The sequence below is a fragment of the Impatiens glandulifera genome, chromosome 2 (genome assembly GCF_907164915.1).
Source record: "Impatiens glandulifera chromosome 2, dImpGla2.1, whole genome shotgun sequence".
Classification (NCBI taxonomy): Eukaryota; Viridiplantae; Streptophyta; class Magnoliopsida; order Ericales; family Balsaminaceae; genus Impatiens; species Impatiens glandulifera.
Window position 1 is genome coordinate 57,423,821 of NC_061863.1, and position 21,586 is coordinate 57,445,406.

At 28.7% G+C, this 21,586-nt stretch overlaps 3 protein-coding genes and 1 non-coding gene across 6 annotated transcripts; 2 read left to right on the top strand and 2 right to left on the bottom strand.

Annotated features, from left to right (window-relative positions):
* Positions 1-1,467: 1,467 nt before the first annotated feature.
* LOC124926121 (aquaporin TIP1-1-like) lies at positions 1,468-2,558 on the bottom strand. The gene is made up of 2 exons (XM_047466291.1): positions 2,099-2,558; positions 1,468-2,026 (listed from the first exon to the last, which is right to left on the bottom strand). Exons 1-2 carry the CDS (start codon positions 2,498-2,500, stop codon positions 1,649-1,651), a joined length of 780 nt encoding a protein of 259 aa, XP_047322247.1. The 5' UTR covers positions 2,501-2,558; the 3' UTR covers positions 1,468-1,648.
* An 8,806-nt stretch (positions 2,559-11,364) lies between these two features.
* LOC124927426 (zinc finger protein ZAT5-like) lies at positions 11,365-12,619 on the top strand. Its single transcript, XM_047467829.1, has one exon. It carries the CDS (start codon positions 11,646-11,648, stop codon positions 12,537-12,539), a length of 894 nt encoding a protein of 297 aa, XP_047323785.1. The 5' UTR covers positions 11,365-11,645; the 3' UTR covers positions 12,540-12,619.
* A 5,150-nt stretch (positions 12,620-17,769) lies between these two features.
* LOC124923830 (cyclin-dependent kinases regulatory subunit 1-like) lies at positions 17,770-21,082 on the bottom strand. 3 transcript variants are annotated; one of them, XM_047463808.1, is made up of 6 exons: positions 20,125-20,514; positions 19,679-19,772; positions 18,860-19,595; positions 18,566-18,707; positions 17,970-18,006; positions 17,770-17,891 (listed from the first exon to the last, which is right to left on the bottom strand). In XM_047463808.1, the coding sequence occupies exons 3-6, from the start codon at positions 18,926-18,928 to the stop codon at positions 17,861-17,863; spliced, it is 279 nt and encodes a 92-aa protein (XP_047319764.1). In that variant the 5' UTR covers positions 18,929-19,595; positions 19,679-19,772; positions 20,125-20,514; the 3' UTR covers positions 17,770-17,860. The 3 variants fall into 3 exon arrangements, with proteins under 3 accessions (XP_047319764.1, XP_047319763.1, XP_047319762.1); XM_047463807.1 differs by lacking the exon at positions 17,970-18,006; XM_047463806.1 differs by lacking the exons at positions 17,770-17,891; positions 17,970-18,006; positions 18,566-18,707 and adding exons at positions 20,800-20,860; positions 20,937-21,082 and having other exon boundaries at positions 19,248-19,595; positions 20,125-20,716.
* A 160-nt stretch (positions 21,083-21,242) lies between these two features.
* On the top strand, positions 21,243-21,324 carry TRNAS-GCU. Its single transcript has one exon. It is a non-coding gene; the product is annotated as a tRNA-Ser (tRNA).
* The last annotated feature ends 262 nt before the right edge of the window (positions 21,325-21,586 follow it).

The following is a 21,586-nucleotide window of genomic DNA, read 5'->3' on the forward strand; positions in this document are numbered from 1 at the left end:
AAATAAATAAAAAAAATTGAAAAACATGTTGTCATACAATATAAACTAATTGAACAATTAGAATAAGCTACAGATAACATTACAATTACAACTTTTTTAAAATTATACTTTATTTTAAGAATTTAAAATAAAAAAATGAGTTAATTTTTTATATTTAATATAAAAAATGTGATTGAATTAATATTGTTTTTTTAAAATAAAAAATATTAAAAAATTATCATAATTTTTTATAATTATGTTAAGATTTGTTTTGTTATTATTATTTTTCAGAAAAATAAAAGTTACCAAATAGGGACAATTTAAATTGACAACTAAATCCAGGACACACTAGACTTTAACAAGTCCAATAAGGGTGGGGTTTGCTTTTATAAGGGTGTGGGCAAACTTCCCACATTAAATAAAGAGTTTTATTTTTGGGTCAAAAGTCAGATCAATAAAAATTCATTTCAAGGCAATTCTTATAAAATATTAAATAATAATTTCAAGGTAATTATTTTCTTTTTTAAATGGTTTCAATAATATTAATAATATTACTTATTTACATTATACATAATTTAACAATTAAAGTTGAAGTAATATAAAAATCACAATTAAGTTAATTAGAACTTGGTAATAATTTATTATGGATCTATCTTATTAAAACTTAATCAACAACTATAAATATATGTATACAAGGCAATTTCTCATTTCTATTCTATTTCAATATTATTATTATTATGAATTGAAACATATATAGATAATATATTTTTTCTTCTTAAACAATGGCGAATTTAAGATTTGAAATCTAATATTAAGCAAATAAAATAAAATAACTTTTTTTTGTTGTCGCTAATGAAAATTTTATAGCGTATCAGGGCTATATAGATGCGCCCTTGTTCTTGAAGAGAGTGAGAGGATGATAGCAAGTAAATAGACAAAAAAAATAATAAAAATATATATATATATATATATATATATATATATATATATATATATATATATATATATATATATATATATATATATATATATAAAATGAAGCTCATTGATAGGTAAGTATCCGTTTAAAAAAAAATACAGAGAAAAAATGATGACCCAAAAATGTAGGAAATGATATAAATGAATTGAGTGGACTGAAAATTTAATATAAGAAATAATTTTTCAATCTACTCACTTAATTAATTGTAACATCATTTCTTACACTTTTCTTTTTCAATATTTTATCAGCTCCTTATCCTTTCTCTAATAATAATAAAAAATAAATAGAGTAATTTTTTATAAATTAAATAATTAAATAAATATGAGTGTGGTAGATGTGTTCTATAGATAGTGGTAGGTTGGACTTAATTTGGAGAAAGCAAATTTTAGCTCGGCACACTAGCTAGCTAGTGCAAGTCCATATCTATAATTTAATTATACACAATATATATATATATATAGTACAAAGAAATTAAGTAGGTTTAATTAATATTCCCAAATACAATTCAATTAAAAGCAACGCACATTATTATTATTATTATTCATGAAAAAATAAAAAAAAAAAGCAGTACAGTTTATTGACAGAATTAAGGCCATAATAATTACTTAATTAGCTAGCTCTTCCTCTGATCACACACGAACACGTAGATGACAATACATGAAGAAAACAAATGACAACTCAAACAATATTTCAAAAGTCACCGCCCGGCAAAGGTTCATGAACATGACCGTGGTCAATGAAGAACAAGTTGTAAACAATGGCCGCTATTCCCGAACCAATAAGTGGTCCAGCCCAGTACACCCATTGATGGGTCCAACTCCAACTGACCAGTGCCGGTCCAAACGACACGGCAGGGTTCATTGAAGCCCCGTCAAAGGCACCCCCTGCTAAAATATTAGCACCCACAATGAAACCAATGGCAATGGGTGCTATTATTCCTACATTCCCTCTCCTTGGATCAATTGCGGTCGCATAAACCGTGTACACTAGCCCAAATGTCATCACTATCTCTAGCACCAACGCGTTCCAAACAGACACATCCGCCGACAAAGAAAATGCAGACGTCGTCTGTAATCAAACATTAATAATTATATATTTGGTCGGAAATTAAATTAACTTAATTAATTAAATATTACATACCAAGCCTCCGGTGGAGAACTTTAAAAGCAAACAGGCCACGGAAGATCCAGCCAACTGAGCAATCCAATATAGTATACCCTTTATCAGACTAATGTTGCCGCCGAGGAGGGCTCCAAAGGTGACTGCCGGATTCACATGCCCGCCGGAGATGTTGGCGGAAATGGAAACCGCCACGAACAGACCGAATGCGTGGGCTAGGGCTGCCGACACTATACCGTCGGGGGTGCTGGAGCCGTTGTCGGTTAGCTTGTTGAAGGCCATGCCGGAGCCTTCTCCGGCGAAGACAAAAATGAGGGTGCTGATGAACTCGGCCAATACTGATTTTAGGGTGTCAGGGTGGCTCATTTCTTCTCTCCGGCCAACCTCTATACGTCTGTAGTCAAAGTGGAACGGCGGCGCCATCGTTAATCGGCCGGAGAAGATGATCGATCGGCGATTAATGGGATGAAGGATATTTGTTGTGAGTGCATGCTCATTATGCTCGTTTATATTGAGATCCAGGAACTTACTATAGCCGGTTTCCGGTTTCAATCATTCACCTATATCTTCTTTTCTTTTTTTTTTTTTTTATTCAAATCTAACCAAAATATCTAGTGAATATACTTTCTAACAATAATATTATTTATTTTCAATTTGGTATTAAATTGGTAATCTTAAAATTTAATCAAGTTACTTATAAGTGCTCAATGAATATGTTTTGACATGTATTAAGTACGCGTGTAATGTAATGATTTATTTATTATTTATAAATTTAGCTATATATATTTAATTAAAATTGTAACTCACATGCATTTTTATGCATTAAAGGCTTCCCTATACTTAGTATGATTCAGCTAGCCATTTTACTTGGTGCATTTTTAGCCACGTGATATATAGATCGATGATTAATTAAAGCTTGTATATTGGGTATGATGTTATTTTTAAATAATCTTTTTTTTATTGCATTAATATAGTTAACAAGATTCTTTGTATAGTTAGGATGAAAGAAATGATATTTAAATTTAAGTTTTTTTTTTTATTTTATTATCTTTGTGACCGTGTTATTCATGAATTGATGTTACCTTTGCAAACAATAAAAGTTGAAGTTTGTGCAGAAAATGTCATTAATCAACTTGGACTAGTTTGATTTGGATTATAAGTGTTAATAAGCCATGATTATATGTTAATATAATAGTTTTAGCAAAATCAAATATACATTAATATTTGAAGAATAAACTGAATAATATTGAGTAAATTAGAATGATAAACTAAGCTGAATATTATCAAATTAAAAATGAACGGCTTTATTAATCAATAAAATAAACTTCATTTTACAACCTTCTTTCAAACATTAATTAGGTAGGATTAAATCAAATATTATAATCATGATCCGACATTCACGATAGTTTATATTTTTTTAAATATACTGTTGTGTAGTATTAGTGCTTGTTCCTTTATTAAAAACATGTTTTTTTTCCTATTACAATTAGTTTAAATCGAAAAAGGTAGTTTGTAACGATTTTTAGTAACGATCTTATAAAGTCGTTATAGACCCTTCATATTAAATAGCCGTTTTCATTAAAGTATTTTTATAATGTTATGTTTTAGTAGATAAATATAATTAATTAATTAAAAAAAAAAGAAAAATAATAAGAATAATTAATTAAAAAAAAAAATAAGAAGAAGAATTGTTATGAAGAGAATTGTTGGTTTGACTTACAATTGAGAGGAGAGCGGAACAAATCCCATGTGTACAGCTAAGCAAACCACCTCCAAAACACTCCGTGGAGGACACGTGTCATAAATGGATAGGCCTGTCAAGCTGATGATGAATATTAAATAAAGGCTTGTTTGGTTTAATTACTTCCTAATTATAATATAAATGCGGGGGGTTTGGTGAAAGAATTATTATGTAAGGTATATTTATTATGAGGGCTACATTATATTTAATGACACATGTCCTCATTAAATGACCTTCCATTCCCATATTTTTATTTAACTATAAATATATGAAAATAATTCAGTTATTAAATACTAATATTCAAGCTTAGTAATGAGGCATATAAACTGCCAAAAACACTTATTAGGTAGAAAATGTGTCCCTTGAGACAAACACATGTTTCTCTACTGAAATGTCATTTTCAGCCATATAAATTATTTTATCCTTTAAAATAACCATTTTTTAAACATTTTTTTTTAAAATTAAAATAAAAATATATATCTTTTGATTGGTAGTTGCAATTTCTCTAACCAATAAACAAACCAAACAAAAATAACATTGAATAACACTAAGCCCATTATCTCTCAAAAATCTAATGATATTTTTATTTTTAAATGAGCATAGTATTTCTAAATCTCAAACCTCCATGATCTTTTTCGATACATATTTGTTTTAATTCCTTTAAGATACAAAGGTTAACATGGGATGAAAGCATGATGTTTTTCAATTTTCAAAGGATTTCATAACCATGACACTTACTCTCTTTAAAGAGAAATTGAGTTTTGTTTAAAAAACATTGTCTAATAACTATTTTTGTTTCAAAGAGTCTAGGCTTATAATTATTTAAAAAATGTTTTGATATTTGGTGCAAATAACCATGCCAAGGGTATTTCGATTCTTTCTGCCAAAACAAAAGAAGAAAAAGTACATTGTTATAGAAATAAATTAATATATGTTTAGGGCACAAAGTGATTGTGAGGAAAGAAGAAAGTTGTGACATACTAATATATTATATGGTCTAACTACTTTTGATTTATATGCATTACAATTGGGCCTGTGGTACACACTCATAAGGCAGCCCAAATTCCAAACTCCAACACAAATTGAAAAACTCAATCTAATTTTAAACTCTTTATTTTCGTAACTTATTTTTAATTTATAAATATCTACTTTAATATGAGATTTAGCTTATGCCAGCCCACTAGATATTTCATCAATATCCAGACCATAATAATGGACCGACAATGCACATAGGACAAGGATTGGCTTAAATTTAATTTTAAACTTTCCATTTCTTTCCCAAATTAACAGTTTTTTCACTATCTTTTTTAAATTACTAAATTTCTCTTTAAATTCATCAATTATTTAATTTTATAAACAATATATATAAATAAAATTAAACTTACTAAATTAATAATAAAATTAAAATAAAATAAACTAAAATATTATACATTAAACTAAAATATATTAAATAAAAATTAAAATAAGATGTTTTACTAAAAAAGATTATCCTATATCACAACTGTAAAAAGGATAAACGATGATGAAAAGAGAATATAACAAATCAAATTGTATCACATAATTTTTTCCTTATTTATTATATTTTCAAAGAAACCTGAATTAAATTAATTTTATTCTAAGAGTTATTTGAAAAGCAGAGTAGTGGGTTCGCAAACTCCTTCAAGATATCTCCCTGGACTTTCACTTTACCACCCTCTAAAATGCGTTAAAATTTGGAAGTCAATAGAAACAGATTTTCCCTTTTCTTAGGCATTGTTTTATTTGGTTTAAAAAAAAAAAAATTATAATTAATTTTTTAATAAATCACTTCTTAATTAAAATAATTTATATTTTAAATTATTATTTTTTATTTTATTTATACATATTAATGTGCTTTAAATATTTTTTTATCAAAAATAATCATACTTCATCAAAATCATCCTAAATTATTATTTTTTTCTTTCTAAATTTTTAAAAAACCCAACTCCAAACAAGTCTTACATAACTTGACTTTGGTTGGAGCGGAAGACTTTTTCTCATAGGAAATGGAAGTCTTCTCTAGTAAGTTCTAAATAAAATATATTATAAAAATCAAACTTATTATGAAATTTATTAAATAAAAGAAATAAAATAAAATATATATTGTATTTTAATGTTTATGTAATAAACTTTATTTTTATTTTTATTTATTATTTATATATAATATAATTACTTAATTTAGTAGGTTTAATTTTGATTTAATTATATATATATATATTTATAAAAATATTAAGTGACGATAAAATTTAGTATATTATAGTATTAATATTAATATAGCAAGATTGTAAATAATTTTAAGATAAGATGTCTATAATAATTTTATTTATTATTAAGTTATTCTATTATAATTATTAAAATATTTAAAATAAATTAATTAAGTAAACATTTATAAGAATATTAAGTGATGATAATATTTATTATATTATATAAAAGTAATAATTTGAATATATGAAAATTTATAAATTAAATTTAGAGTTTATTTAATAATAATATAAAAAAATAAGATAATTGAGTTTTGAATAGTAAATTAAGTTATTTTAAATAGATTAAACATAATATTAGGAAGCATATATGATGATGAGTTCATTAATTCTCAAATCCTTATGTATTTAATTAGTGATTGTTTCCAGATCTATCTTAGACTTGAGCAGGCTTCAGAGTTTTTCTCACATTCTACTTTTAGACTATAAATTCTGAATACTCAAAGCTGATATGAAATATATATAAAACTGAAAAATCTTATACAAGTTAGTGCCCAGATCATGTAGTTTATTAAATTTGTAGAATTAAAACGTGTAGTTTATTAACAAGTACAGCAGCAAAAAAAAAATCAGTAAAAAAACATGAGATGCTCTGTTTTTATTTTTTATTCTGAGACTAGGTCATATTGTGAAGTAATTATCAGAATAATTAAAAGAAACACAAGCAACACAGGCCTTGGCATAATCCAAGTTTCCTCTCAGACTCTAAGTGCAGAATTAATCTAATAAATCAACCTTTTGAGTAATATAAGCTTTCATTTAGTTCTTTAAATAATGCTATGTGCAAATTAATAATCGTTCTAGGTCTATATCAAAAATAATTCTGCAAAAAAAAAAAAAGAGTAGATATTTAGTGAAATAAATTAATGTCCAAGACAGTTTGTTTAGGGCTGGCTGAGTTCCAATGATCTTCTTTAACAGCTGATCCAGCAGAATAAGGGATAGAAGCTAGGCACAAAGTCATTGTCAATAAAGAAGAAGAAAAATAAAGAGGGGTTGTGATATTATATTATTATATGGTCTCCTAACTACTTTTGATTCATATACACTCCTTCCCATCAACTACCCACACTACACACTTGGGACTGGATTATTTGAAAATTTCATTCATAATTCACAATTTTATTATTTAAATTGTCAATAAGAATATATCAAAACCCCTTTAAATTTGTTTACCTAAATAATTAACATTTTCATAACTCAAACCAAAAGATTACTTATTTAAATATTCCCAACCCAAAGAAGGTCTAAATGTAGCACTAGTTTCCTTAATTTGGCATTGTTTGTTTTCATGTTTTTGTTAAAAAAAAAAAAAAAAAAACCTACCCCACTTCCTAAAACACCTTACTTTGGTTGATGGGATACTTAAATATTAATTTAAACTAACATAGATCAATCAATTGATCAGTTCCAACACTGAAATGATTGATTATAAACTAGTAAAGTCTCTTCATCATGTCTATATAAATAAATTCCCAACATGCCATGTACCCCCATATATTTTAATTATATATATATATATATATATTTATCCCTCCCTAGCTAGCTATAGCTACAATGAAGACCATAACCATTCCTCTTGTAATTATTTAATTATAAGTCAACCAAATTACATTTTTACTAAACCCTCTATCTAATTAATCAACTATGACTTGCTTAATTAAGGCTAGCTGTTAGTATACTTTAATTTACTAACCACACACAAAAAAGCATACTTCTCTTGTGGGTATGGTACTACTACTGCTTTCCAACAAACAAATTGGTGACTTAATTCAAAGTTACTCTATTTAACCTACATGATGTAACCACAACCAAATTTGACCAAATTAACTTTACTTGAAAGAGGATTTTAATAGATACAATTATTAATCTCATAAACTGGTAAAGAGTGTATTGAAGAACATAGTAAGAGAGCAATTAGAGCAAAACATATGCATTGTAATAATTGAAAATAAACCTAGAAACAAAACAAAAACAGAACATAATATTCTAACAGTGTGAAGACTAAGTTGGTAAAGGAATATGGAGTCTAGAAGTCAACTAAGTGAATATTGCCTTCCTCATAACTTGTTTCAATGAGGCAATAATGAACTAGCTGAGATTGATTTACTTGTTCACACTTTTAGGAGGTCTTGTGGACTTTTCTAAGTCTTCTTTATTTTATTTAATTGGTCTTGTAATATATAAATATACAAAATTACCATCATTATAACAACAGTAGTATGCAAAAACAGAAGGGGTCAATCTGTTCTTCATAGATAAAAGGGTAATGGAGAATGTTGTTGACATGACTCTTTAGTTCATGATCATTATATTTAAAAGCCAAATCAAGTTGATAAAAAAAAAGAAGAAGATAAAAGCCAAATCAAGTTGATGATTCTTTTTTATATTTAAAAATAACAAGTCAAATTGATGATAAATCCCACCAATTGTTATGGGTTATATGTGTGCACCACCATATTTCATTTATCCCCAACTTTTCCTATCATTATTTACCCATTTCATTATATATATATATATATTTACTTATAACTCTAATTAACCCTTACTGTGGAAACAACAGCTAATCTTAATTTTCAATTTTTAGCTACTATTATTATCTTCATATATATGTATATTATAATCTTTATGTAATATTAAAAATGGAAAGCATATTCTTAATCAAGGAAATAAAGGGGTTTTAAAGCATTTGTCACATATAAAAAAAGAAGAAGATGAAAATGGCCTCTTTTAGGGTATTTTAACACATTTGAGGAGATGGGCAGCTGGTATTATTTTGCATCATATTCTATTTTGACAGAGAATCTTTGGTTTTGCATTTCTTGGAGTGCAATAATTAGTAGTTTGGGTGCATTTTAACACAAATTAATTTCAACATTTTAAAAGTAAATAAATTTGGGTGTACTTATATCTATTTATGGAATTTATACTATCCATCTCTACAAAATGAAAAATAAATAAAATAGTTGACTTTATACTATTGATTTTTCTTGGCCCCCATTTTTAATTAACCATTAATTTTGAACAAGCAAAGTATAACAAAATGCTTCATAAGATAAACCTAATTAAATTAGTAGTACATATTACTAAGTCCAATTAAGGACCTTGTGTGTGTGTTATAAAAAAAAATGAGTGTGAATTTTTGCATAAGAAAATACCAATAAAGTGTGTAACCGACTTTTCATATTTTGTAATGTCACCTAATTAATTAGCTTATTAAAATATCTAACTAGCTAGAAGGACTAATCTAATTATTCCACTTCATTTTTTATTTTTATTTTCATTCCACTTCATGATCACATCCCGATCAAAGTTCCCTTTATTTTTTATAAATAAAATAAATGCCACATAATTAAAATCATTTAATTATTTAATATTTGTGCCAACTTCCTATAAATTAAAATAAATAAATAAATATGGGAAGAAAAATAAATTAGATGTGTACTATGATAATTAAGTAGTAAAAATAGCAATAAAATGTGTGAGTTAGAAAGAGTATTTAGGGTACAAGACTATCTCTAATCCATCCTCCTCTCCTTAATATGGCCAATTGAGATGACTTAGCCATTTTTCTCGTCCCATTCCACTAGGTTTCAAGTTTAGCTTTTATACTTATATATTCACAAGCCCATAAACTAGTCTCTAAACGAACATATTTGTAAGCTAACGAACCGAACATCTAAAAGCTCTAGTTTGACTCGTTTAAATTTTTTTAGCGGAACTAGTTTTTTTTTTTTTTTTCGGAACTAGTTTTTTTTTTTTTTTTATCAAGAGTCGGGATTGGAATAAATTGTGAGCATCTTTACATTTACATCCTTATTACATTCCACCCAGCACTTGCAGTTTTTATTATTCTTTCTTCAATCCAGCACCAGCAATTTTTTATTATTCTTCTTCTTCTCTTTCAGATCGATCTCATGATTAATGTTACAGAGAAATTATAAAGTAACATTTTACTCACCCGGAAATAGTTAATTATACACTTAGTTTAATGTAGATTAATTATAATAAATGAAAAGTTAAAATGAAAGAAAGAATCAATGCGGTGGCTTACTGGCTTAAGGAAGGAAGAGGAAGATGAATGACTGAATTAATTAATTAATTAATTAATAAATGTATAGTCTGGGTAGTTAAGTTTAGAAAGAAAACAAATTAATCAAATCTTATTTTTTAATTAATATATATAATTTGGGTACATAATTAATACGTATACTTGTTCCACCACATACTTGATCAACCTTCCCACTCTCTCTCACACACAAAACACACAATGACAGAAAGAAAATTAAAAAAATAAAAATTATAAAAATTATTTATTTGATTGTTCGTCGGGGAATTAGACAATTGGGAGTGAATGAGGCGGATCATGCTCTTAACGTGCAATTTACTTCCCTTTATTCTTTATTTATTTATTTATTTATTTATTTATTTATTATTATTATTATTATTCGTGACTTGCTATTTCCCGTCAATCTTATGTATGTTTTGAAACGGACTTCGTAATTACTAATTAATTAAACTATCCCTCTCTCCTAAATTTAACCATCTTATTAATGTTTTTATTTACTTCTTCACGGATTTAATTTATAATGAGGAGTGAGGACAACTTAAATTGAAGAAGGGTTAAAATTTTGTAATTAAGAGGAGTAAATTTAGAATTATAAAATAATTTAACAAACATACAAATTGGAATTAAATCACAAATTTCAATTTTAATATAGAAATTTTGAAAGAGAAGTCTCATGGATGGAATCCTTACAAACAGATTGAGATATCAATAATATTGGGATTTGTTTTGAAGCTAATATTGATAGAAAGACGACTTCTAATTATGTGCACAAAATTATATATAGTTTGTTATGTGCATGTACTAAGAGGTGGGAATGTCATTATTTTTATTCTTATTCTCAATGAAATATATATATAAATTATACACATTTCCTATACTCCATTCCATCACTTCCTTTTTTTTTATATCCCAATTAAGTAAGCCTTAGTTGTATTCCATATACTCAATTTCAATTTTTTTTTTAAATATTTTTTTTTATTTTGTATTTTTAAAGCAATATTATATATAATTTTTTCGAAAAAGTTAATGAAATGTTAATGTATGACAAGATGAATAAGAAAAGAGTAAGCTAGTGATTATCATGGTTAAGAAGTGTAGAAAAAGTGTGTGTGTGTGTGAGGTGGTTTCTTTAATTAAAGTAATTTTTTTTAGTAACCTACACATACATTATAATATATATAGATATATGTATAAAGTGTGTAAATATTAATTAAAATTAAATGCATATATATCATGTTATGAGTTGGAAACGCAAAGACGATTGAATTCTGCCTTTGTCTTAATTTGCCAACACTTTTTTTATTGTAACTGTTTTCACTTCCCCCACCCACAATCTAAAAAAAAAAAACTCCTCTTTCTCTCTCTTTCCTTCCTTTACCAGTTACCCATATATATGGACACTAAGTGAAGACCACATTCTCACTCCACACTTCGCTTAATTCCTCACTCTTCTACTCTCTCTCTCTCTCTTCAGGGCTCATGGTTTTTGAGAAAAAGATGGAAGCTTTACAGGAAGAATTCAATCTTGATCAACGGGCTGCTGCGATCATCAAAGGGAAGAGGACGAAACGGCCGAGGCAATCCTCACCCTTGGTTGCTGCCACTTCGACTTCTTCTACCACTTCCGGTGAGATCTCCATGATGACTTCGTCGGAGGAGGACGAAGACATGGCTAATTGCCTAATTCTTCTTGCTCAAGGAATCCGGTCGCCGGCGGCTGATCAAAACAGAGTCGACGAACAGGGGGATCTAGACTGTGACAACAGGAAGAAGGATAATAATAATAATAGTGTTGTTGTTTCCGATGCGTACGAATGTAAAACCTGCAACAGGACTTTCCCTTCTTTCCAAGCCCTTGGAGGTCACAGGGCAAGTCACAAGAAACCGAAGATCATGATCACACAGGAAAAACAGAGTCTTACTACCGATCATGGTCATGGTCATGGTCATGATCATGATAAGGTAATTGAAATCATCGACGGAGGAGGAGGAGGAGGAGGAGAGAAAGAGATTCATGAAGCTTTAAAGGTGAGGTTAATTAGCAAGATCAGCAATACCCAATCCAACAAGGTTCACGAGTGTTCAATCTGCGGGGCAGAGTTTTCTTCCGGGCAGGCGTTAGGCGGTCACATGAGGCGGCACAGGTCGCCGCCGGCGACGGCGACGGCCACGGCCACTCTGGGTCCTTCTGGAAGCGGAGGGAGATCAATAAACGAAGAAGAGGATGATGAAAAGAAGAAGAAGAATAAGAAGAGCAGAAATCTGTTGGAGCTGGATCTGAATTTGCCGGCGCCGGTTGAAGATGATAAGTTTCAATATATTTCACCAAAGATGGTGTTTTCCGGTCCTAGTTTGGTGGGTTGTCATTACTGAGTTTTGAATTACTTACTATTATATATCTTTGTTAATTTTCAAGGCACAATTATAATATGTAATTTACATAAATATATTAATTCATCATGGAATCAATTTGGTATAATAATAATAATAGTATACAAAAATTTCACCACCACCACCGTTCACCACCGTCCACCACCGGCCAATTGATCGATCTAGAAAAGTCAGATGAATATATTATATATAATATTAAAGAGATGAATAATTACAAGTTGGAGTTGGATGGTGATGATAGTAGCTAAGCTATACTTTGAGTGAACAAGTGGTTAGAGTTGAAGGTTGCCTTTGATTCACGAAAAGTAATTGTTCATATGACGGAATCCATCTCTTTTTATATAAGTAATTGCAATATTATTATTATTATTTTGTTCTTTTACTTAGTGGGAGAGCGATGTGTAACACTCAATAACAATACACGACTTCAAAACAAAACACTCAGGGTGAGTGAGTGAGGGAGTGAGTGAGAGAGATAAAGAAAGAAAGAAAGAAAGAATGTGTTTTGTGGTTCGGTAGGGTTTAGGCAAAACAAAACCAGAACCACAAGAAAGAGATGTATCTACTAAGTTTGTTTTGTTTTGTTTTTTATTTTGTATTATTGGGTTTAATTGGGAGAAGGTAATAAATATGTATATAAGAACAAAGTAGGACATTAAATGGGTGAATGTTTAAGTGTATATATTGGTGGACTTGGTTCATTAATTGATATATTTATTTATTTATAACAATTAAGTAACAACAGCTAGCTAGCTAACTAGCTTACCTTTAATTAAGCCTTGTAATTCCTTGCCTATTGTATGAATCTTCACATTTCTCCCTTAATTTATTTAACCCTAATCAATTGAGTATAATCATCCCTTATTTTGATCTCAAGTCAATTTAATTGTAAGTTATAACTAACTCAAACTAATTATTATTTGTTTTCTCTTCATACGCTTTTCCAATTCAAGTCATGTTTTGCCTTCTTTAATAATATACCTTTTCTTAAAATGAAAATTATTTAAATATTTAACAATTTTAAGATGGAGTTGAAATCTATTTGACAAGGTAGCGTGTAACCTGAATTAAATGAAAGTTCCGAGAAAGAAAGAAAAATAGGTTCAAACCGTTACTATTTAAAAAAATAAAAATAAACGTATTTTAATTGCTTAACTTAAATCATAAGAAACCAAAATAATAAACACATTTCTCACACTTTTTGTTTCACGTTATTTTGAATTCATATCATCTATTTTTATTTAAAATTTTAGTTCTGAAATGTCAAAAATATTATATAATTTACAAATATCCATATCTTAATATATTTATGGTATTTTTATTCCATTATTTTTTTGGAAAAATATAAAAATTCTGTTTTTGCTTTATTTGCAGGATTTCACTATTCCGGGCTAAAATCTCATTCTTTGTAACGTATTCCTTGTAATGTAAGAGGATTCTATGTTGCATCATCTTTCACTCTTCTCGAAATTTAAAGTTCGTAATGTGAGAATGAGAATTTTATGTTGCATCATCTTCCACTCTTCTCGAATTTCAAAGTTCGATAGTTGCAATTTTTAATTAAGATTGGATAATGTACCTATGTGCAAGTTATTTTATTGGTTAGAAACACGTAATTTATAATGTTGGTATATTGTATCTTTTATTTGTTTATTTAAAATATTATTATAATTTTCATAATTTTAATTTAATTTAAGACGTTTTTAATGAAAATCAAATTTAATAATTAAATATCTTTTCGATAATTTTGTTTTATATCAATATTATTAGTACGAAACATGTATAAATAAGAATACATTAAATCTTTTGTAAGAATTATAAATACTAGAATATGTTTTTGTATATATTTTATAATAATAATAATAATAAGTAACTAATGTAGGTCAGCTATTTGCATAGGACTGTCACCTTAAAAAAAACAAAATTAAAAATATAATTTTTTTCAAGATTTTAATCCTTCACTACAGTCATACAAAATATAATCAATCAACTAAGTTAACTTACTTTTGTTAATTTTAACACTAAATTATTATATATTTTTATATTATTTTAAAAAATATTAAAAAATAAAAAATTGAATAATACCTTAAAATATCCAAAGAGACCGAACCTTGAGTTCAGCTCATAAGATGTTACTTAATCAAATTTAAAATTTTCATCAGCCATCCACTTAAATATATATTACACAATACTTAAAATGTATTATATATACCTGAATCAAAATTTCTGAGTTTATTCTTAGAATTAAGTTATTTTCTCAATATATCTCCAAAATAAAGAGCAATTTTTATGCAAAAAATGGCTCATATATAATTCCTGATATAGTAACTGTATATTTATATTTCTCACAATATTTGTAAAAAAATCATTACATAATATATATATATATATATATCATAATTAGTTTATAATGGTTAAAAAATAAACAACACAAGAGCATGTATACAAAAAAGAAAAAGAGTCATGGTCCATGGCCAATCTCATCCTATTTTAGATAGCTCTTATTTATTATATTGTAAATGATTTATAGTTGCATCTCTATCCCTATCCATATCTATTCATGTAATTATATTTTAAATTAATATATAATAATGTTTATACCCAAAAAAATAAAATAAAAGGTGCTGTCACTTATGTCATCCATTGGCTACTAGCATGGAGATTGATCTGAGATTTTTAGACTCTTTCTTTCATTTAAAATAATATTAATTTCCCAAACTTATCACTTAGTGGACTTTTATAGTTTGCTATATATGTTGCTTGCTCCATTCATGGCTCCCTCAACTTAATTAAATATTAATATATACATTATAATCTGTGTGTAATCAATAAACCAAGAAATTTATGAATTTATATTTAAAATTTAAATGTCGGCACATAACAATCAATCGAAATCAAACTCAACCCGCGATTATAATCGGGTTGTGAAAAGATTAGAAGGTAGATTAGTTGGGGGAGAATTGAATTAAGGTTTAGTTTAGTAGATGTTAATTAAGAGTGTTTGTTATGTGCACGTTTAGGTGAATATACATACATATATATGCATAGTTGGCTGGTAAGCCAATCAAACGTGTGGGCACATTGAATGAGCTAAGTACTTACTTTGTCCAAATGCAATGACACTTAGCAATTTCAATTTTTTTTATTTAATAATTACTTAGCATTTCATTTTCATTGATTTAAATGAATTGGGTCACATGTAGTGGAAGGCCTTAATTCATAGATAGATAGCTAGTTAGTTATTAATTAATTGATTAATTAATTAAATAAAATGATTTATAATGTCCACATATTCTTCACTTATAAGGTCAATGGATAGAGAAATTAGAGTTAGGCCTAATTCCCTACCAAAGTAGTGGTTTGGCTGGCTAACTGCCCACTGCCATGGTGTATACTCTGTTTTTATTCATTAATATTATCTGTAATCATTTAATTAATTATAGACTTAGAATAAAAATGTTTTTTTAGATAAAAATAAATGAGAAAGTGTAATAAGAAGAAGATGTCATGTCCTGGTCTTAATGGGTAGATAAAATATGTGACACTTGTTGGGTAAGTAAATAAATAAATAAATATAAAAATGTATATATAAAATCAGGAGATTCATATGTTTTGTGGTCTTTACAGATGGCTTGATATTAGTGGTTGGTTTGTTGGGTTCCCCAACTTTATGTTAACATCTAATTCCTAACTCATTTCCTCTGTGTTCTTTCTTCCTATAAAGCTTAACCTTACAGCTACACCTTTTCTTTTTCTTTTTTCTTTTAATGATTAAGTTGTTCTTGGGCAGTTTACATTCAATAGAATAATTTAATTTAGAGAATGGTTAATACAATAATTCTTTGATCACCACCATAATTCTCGCTTAAATCTCGATATTTTTTAAAAAAATTCAACTGATCGGAGTAACTCCTAGATTTTTTTTAGGGAGATTGAGTGGGTGTGAAAAGTTGTGAGGAAAATATGTGGTTAATTATTTGATCTTTAATGATCATACTTTTGGAGAAAAAAGGAAACATTATATAGCTAATATGGAGAGGCTAATAACTTTTGACACTCTTTCTTTTGTAGGTGTTTGTTTAAGTGATAAAAAAAATATTTTGATGAATAAATATAATAATTTTGTATTATTATTAATAAAAAAATAAATTAATTTGATTGATTAAAAGTTCAAACCTTATTAACTTTTTCTTTTTAAAAATTCTATTTTTTTTGCCATGATTTTATTACTGCTACGGCTAGCCAACTGTAAAAGTAATTAGACATTGACTTTTAACTACCAAAACGTTAATAAAGTTACTTACCCTTGAACTATACATAGAAGAACATCAATATTTGTTTGGTGGGTCCTCTTTCTTTTCCCTTTGTTCCAAATTTGGCCATCAACTTTGATCATTGACACCAATATGCATGCACATGCACTTTCGTTTCTTCTTTTTCTTCACTTCTCCTATATTTAGCTGTGAAACTAATTGAAGAAAGTGTTTTACTCTCTTAATAATAATATATATATAATAATAATAATAATAGTATATATATATATATATATATATATATATATTATAAAGAGATACTTCAGGACATACAAATGAATTTGTAAATACAAGATAACATATATAATGTCAAAACCACTAAATAGAATTTAAATGTTCAATAATTTACAAATTTAAAAAAAAATTATAATTATAATCCATAAAACTCAACTTTCTTGAATTTTTTAAAAACAAATTTGTTTGGGTTCAATGAGAATGAGAAAGTAAGCTAAACAAGTAAATCAAATCGTGTCGAAAGAATATCTATCAAATTTTTTGAACCATAGTGAAAATTGTCATTGCACCTATAAGGTAAGATATACGACCAAAAATAATAAGAAACCTATAAAAATCAAGGTAGGATACCTATAAGAGCTAAATGAAATATCACTTCAAATAATGAACAAATAACTCACTAAAGTAGTTCGAGTGGTTTCTAAAAGACTAAAAATCAGAAGTTTAATTCCCACTTAAAACATCTTAGGTTAAATTCGATGTCACGTTGATTCCTTTCAACGCTAAGGACGGACAAAGACTCAATACCCCACCATGGCGAGTACAAAAATGACTTTTCACCTTTGTTTAATTACATGTTTTCCTCTTAATAACTTAAAATATGTCTTTCAAACACTTTTAATATATTATTCATAACATATCAACTTTAAATAATAATTATCGGATAACTAATAACTTCATTAAAAATAAATGATAAAGTATCACCTCGGTCAGTTTAAGAGTGCAATAATCAACAAAACAAAACTCTTCTCCAGCTCATGCAAACCAAAAGCCAAACTGGAAGGACCTGGCATAGAGAATTGAAAAAAGTTGGGATTGAGTGTTCAGGTGCCATTGGAACATTGAAAGAACAAATTCATACTACCGAAAAATTAATGGAAGCTTTGTGTCAATTTTCGATCCTGAAAATGCACAAAGACAACAATCTTCACTATCATTTGTGCAGTGAAAACAACTAAGGTGCAAATAATAGTAAGAAGTGCAACTATCAGTGAAAACAAGTGATGTGTATTCACAATTGCAAGCAAAAGAAATATTCAATTTACAAAAAAAGAGTTGATAAGGTGCAAATAATAGTAAGTGCCATCATATTTTTGTCTTTATATCTGCAGCCGGCATAAACATTTGAAATCTACACCTAAGACTTGATTGATGTGGGTTATTTGGATTTCAATCCATTATTCGAATCACAAATAAAAATGTCAAATTATCCCTACTTTATTACAATATTTTAAAATATTAAATAATAAGAACATTTTGATCATTTTACCGAAATAAGTCACCTTCTTACCGCAAAAAAGGTTATTTGTATTCCTGATTTTTCTACAGTAACCTCAATCTAGGCAAAATAATAAGTTATGAGAGTAAGTAAACATTCCATGCTTCTCCCGTTCATGTAAAAAAAGCACAAGAACATTTTACCAGAACAGAAGTCACAATGAGATGACATTTTGACCTTACTTGTTAATGTTATACAGTAACAAGGTGCAATAAATTCAGCACTGATCTTGGTCGTGTCAGTATTGGACCCAGCCAAGCCCCAGAAGTCAGGTGATTCCATCTTAAAAGGCGAAGCTTTGGCCCTATCCCTCCTCCCAGTTACCTGTCAAATGATTTAGCAAATTTTCCATTCTCAGAAGGACAATCTTTATAATCAATATTCAAAATATGGAATAAGAATCTACTAACTGCCTGATTTACAAGTCAAGAACAGTCATTATCTTCTTCTTCTACTACTGTTTAGTTGGATATCACCTGTTCTTCTGCTTCTTCCACGGTGGCGCGACTACCTGGGGAGGAGGGAGGACGGTGCTTCTTCTGCATATTGTGTATGAACAACCAGTGAACTGATGGCTCGAAGGGGCCGCCTCTTCATGTAAAGCAATGAAATTGGAGAAGCAGTAGCATGAAATGGAAACAAGGAAAGTAATACCCTTTTGGAGAATCAGCAAATAAACAAAAAAAATATCTTCCTTCAGTTGTCTGGCTGGACTGGCTATCTGAAAGCCAATACTGAAATGCTTATATACAAGTGTAATTAATTACACCACATATTATTATCAACTATTTCTAAATGAATTCAAAACTGTTGGTCACTGAAGCTAATATTATAGTTCAGGCAAGCAAAAATATTCCAAGTTTCCGAACCACAATGGCAATGATAATAAATAAACATTGTAAATTGAACTGGAGATTTTGTTTTGCTACAATCAAAAGCAGTGTTTTTATAAGCACAGACAAAGGAATTCATATGTAGAGAGCAATCATATCCTGAAGATGAAGAAGACTCCATCCATGGCCATGATGGGTACTCATCCCATCTGAATATGAACAGTTGAGATCCATTCAATCTAATTTCTTCTTTGGATAAGTTTGATTCTCGGGACCAATATCTCGAGAGCCTGTGTTGATATATGGTCCACGAAATGTCGCTTGAGGTGGTAGAGGCTTTGAGGAATCAATCACTGGATTTGACCTCGAAGATTTGGTCCTGAACACAATTCAAATTTAAGAATGATAAAAAATGCCCTTCATGTTTCTGGAATTTCATAGAGAGTATGTATTATTACTCACGCCATGTAAAAGGGGAAAGACATGCCCACAGCTGCAAAAGTTAGTAAACCAGTAGCAAGAACTACATTACGTTTACGGGACATCACCAACGTTTCTGAAATTCAGAAGAAATCAAATACAGCTGAGGATGGATCTATAAGAATTAGGAACAACAGAACTTGAAGTTTGCTTACAATAACAATGAAAATGTTCAAATTCATGATTCAAATATATTTGGACAAATTGATTTTGAATTCAATAGTTCATTGGAGTTAATTCATATTGATTCACAGTAGAGTCCAAATCCAAGGGCAAATTTACTGTTCAATTTCAAAAGCATGTTAGGGTTTCCATTCGTAACGAGACATTCTCACATCATCAGAATTAACAATCAAGAATAATAATAAGAAGGTCAATATGAAAGTATCAAATGAATAATATGCATTTAGGCGTAAGATAGAAATAACCTGTTGAACTGGAATGGCCGCGGAGGAAGGAGATTCGATCGAGGGCGGAAATAGGTTTGAGGATTGAGGAAGGCGAAGGGTATTCTTACATACAAACCCCTGAAGTTTAATGTTATTCGAAAATACCCCTTAAACAATTTTAAGAGTCTTTTATTATATTAATTTAAATTTTATAAAACATAAAATTATTTGAAAACCAAATCTGTCAACTAGGGTTTATAAGATACCAAATCCAAGAAGTGAAATCTTGAGATTTATAAAATGGCCATGAAATATCCATTGTTCTTCTTCATGTTAAGAAAGAGAATGATCCAAAAAAGTTTCAATTACAGTATCATCTTGTGTATGTAAGTAAACAAATAGAGAGAATGAATGAAGAAAGAACAACACAAGAGGATTGGTTGGATCACGGTTGTTGTTGTTGGTGGTTCACAATATGAGGCATTGCTTGAGCAAACTGATTGGCTTGTTGTTGTTGTTGTTGTTGATAGTTCAAAGATCGTCTGAATAACATAATGTGTGGCTCAGGACGATGTATTGCATAATGGATCCATCCCCTGCTCTGCTGAACTCCAATTGATCTCCATTCATTCTACCATCAAATCAAACAATCAAGAAATCAGATCAGGTTTTATCATGTTTCTCTAATCTGAACAAGAGAGTACGAATAAAAACCTCAGAAAGAAGGCGACCCTTGGGGAGAATCTTGGCCACTTCACGAGGAAGAACTACATGACTGTGTATGTAAAGTAAACAATTAGAAACAAACTAGGGTTTCAAGTAAAGTAAAGAAGGAGGGAGAGATTAATCACCGATATTCGTATGTATCATCGAAATACTTCTCCGAATACTGGATCTGAGCCATATCTGCACACAGATTTGAAAATGAAAATGAAAATCAGAGATAAGAGAGAAGAAAGAGGAAGGCCGATCGATCGATGGAAGGAGGCTTGATGATTATTATTATTGTATTTTTTGTGGAGAAGAAAATTTATGAGTATATATAAGATATTTCTCGATCATTTTACTTCTTAAAATTCAAATTTAGGCTCCCTCTCTTCTTTAAATTTATTTATGAAATTAATAATACAATTAAAATTTAATTTATATCTCAACAAGTCGCTTTGGCCGAGTGGTTAAGGCGTGTGCCTGCTAAGTACATGGGGTTTCCCCGCGAGAGTTCGAATCTCTCAGGCGACGATATAATTTTTTTATTTTTTTTAAAGGATTGCATAACAAACATTACAAAAGACATTAGATCCAAACTTTACAATCTATGTTTGTCTTTTCTCTTAATCCACTTATGCTTGAAATGAGATTTTCTACTAAGAGATATAATTTTTTTATTTTTTTTAAAGGATTGCATAACAACCATTACAAAAGACATTAGATCCAAACTTTACAATCTATGTTTGTCTTTTCTCTTAATCCACTTATGCTTGAAATGAGATTTTCTACTAAG

Coding starts and splice junctions, on each gene's coding strand:
- LOC124926121 (XM_047466291.1), bottom strand. CDS start 2,500: ATGGCGCCGCCGTTCCACTTTGACTACAGACGTATAGAGGTTGGCCGG. Junction 2,027..2,098: donor AGTTCTCCACCGGAGGCTTG/GTATGTAATATT, acceptor GTTTGATTACAG/ACGACGTCTGCATTTTCTTT.
- LOC124927426 (XM_047467829.1), top strand. CDS start 11,646: ATGGTTTTTGAGAAAAAGATGGAAGCTTTACAGGAAGAATTCAATCTT.
- LOC124923830 (XM_047463806.1), bottom strand. CDS start 20,989: ATGGCTCAGATCCAGTATTCGGAGAAGTATTTCGATGATACATACGAA. Junction 20,861..20,936: donor GATGATACATACGAATATCG/GTGATTAATCTC, acceptor TTACATACACAG/TCATGTAGTTCTTCCTCGTG. Junction 20,717..20,799: donor AGGGTCGCCTTCTTTCTGAG/GTTTTTATTCGT, acceptor ATTTGATGGTAG/AATGAATGGAGATCAATTGG.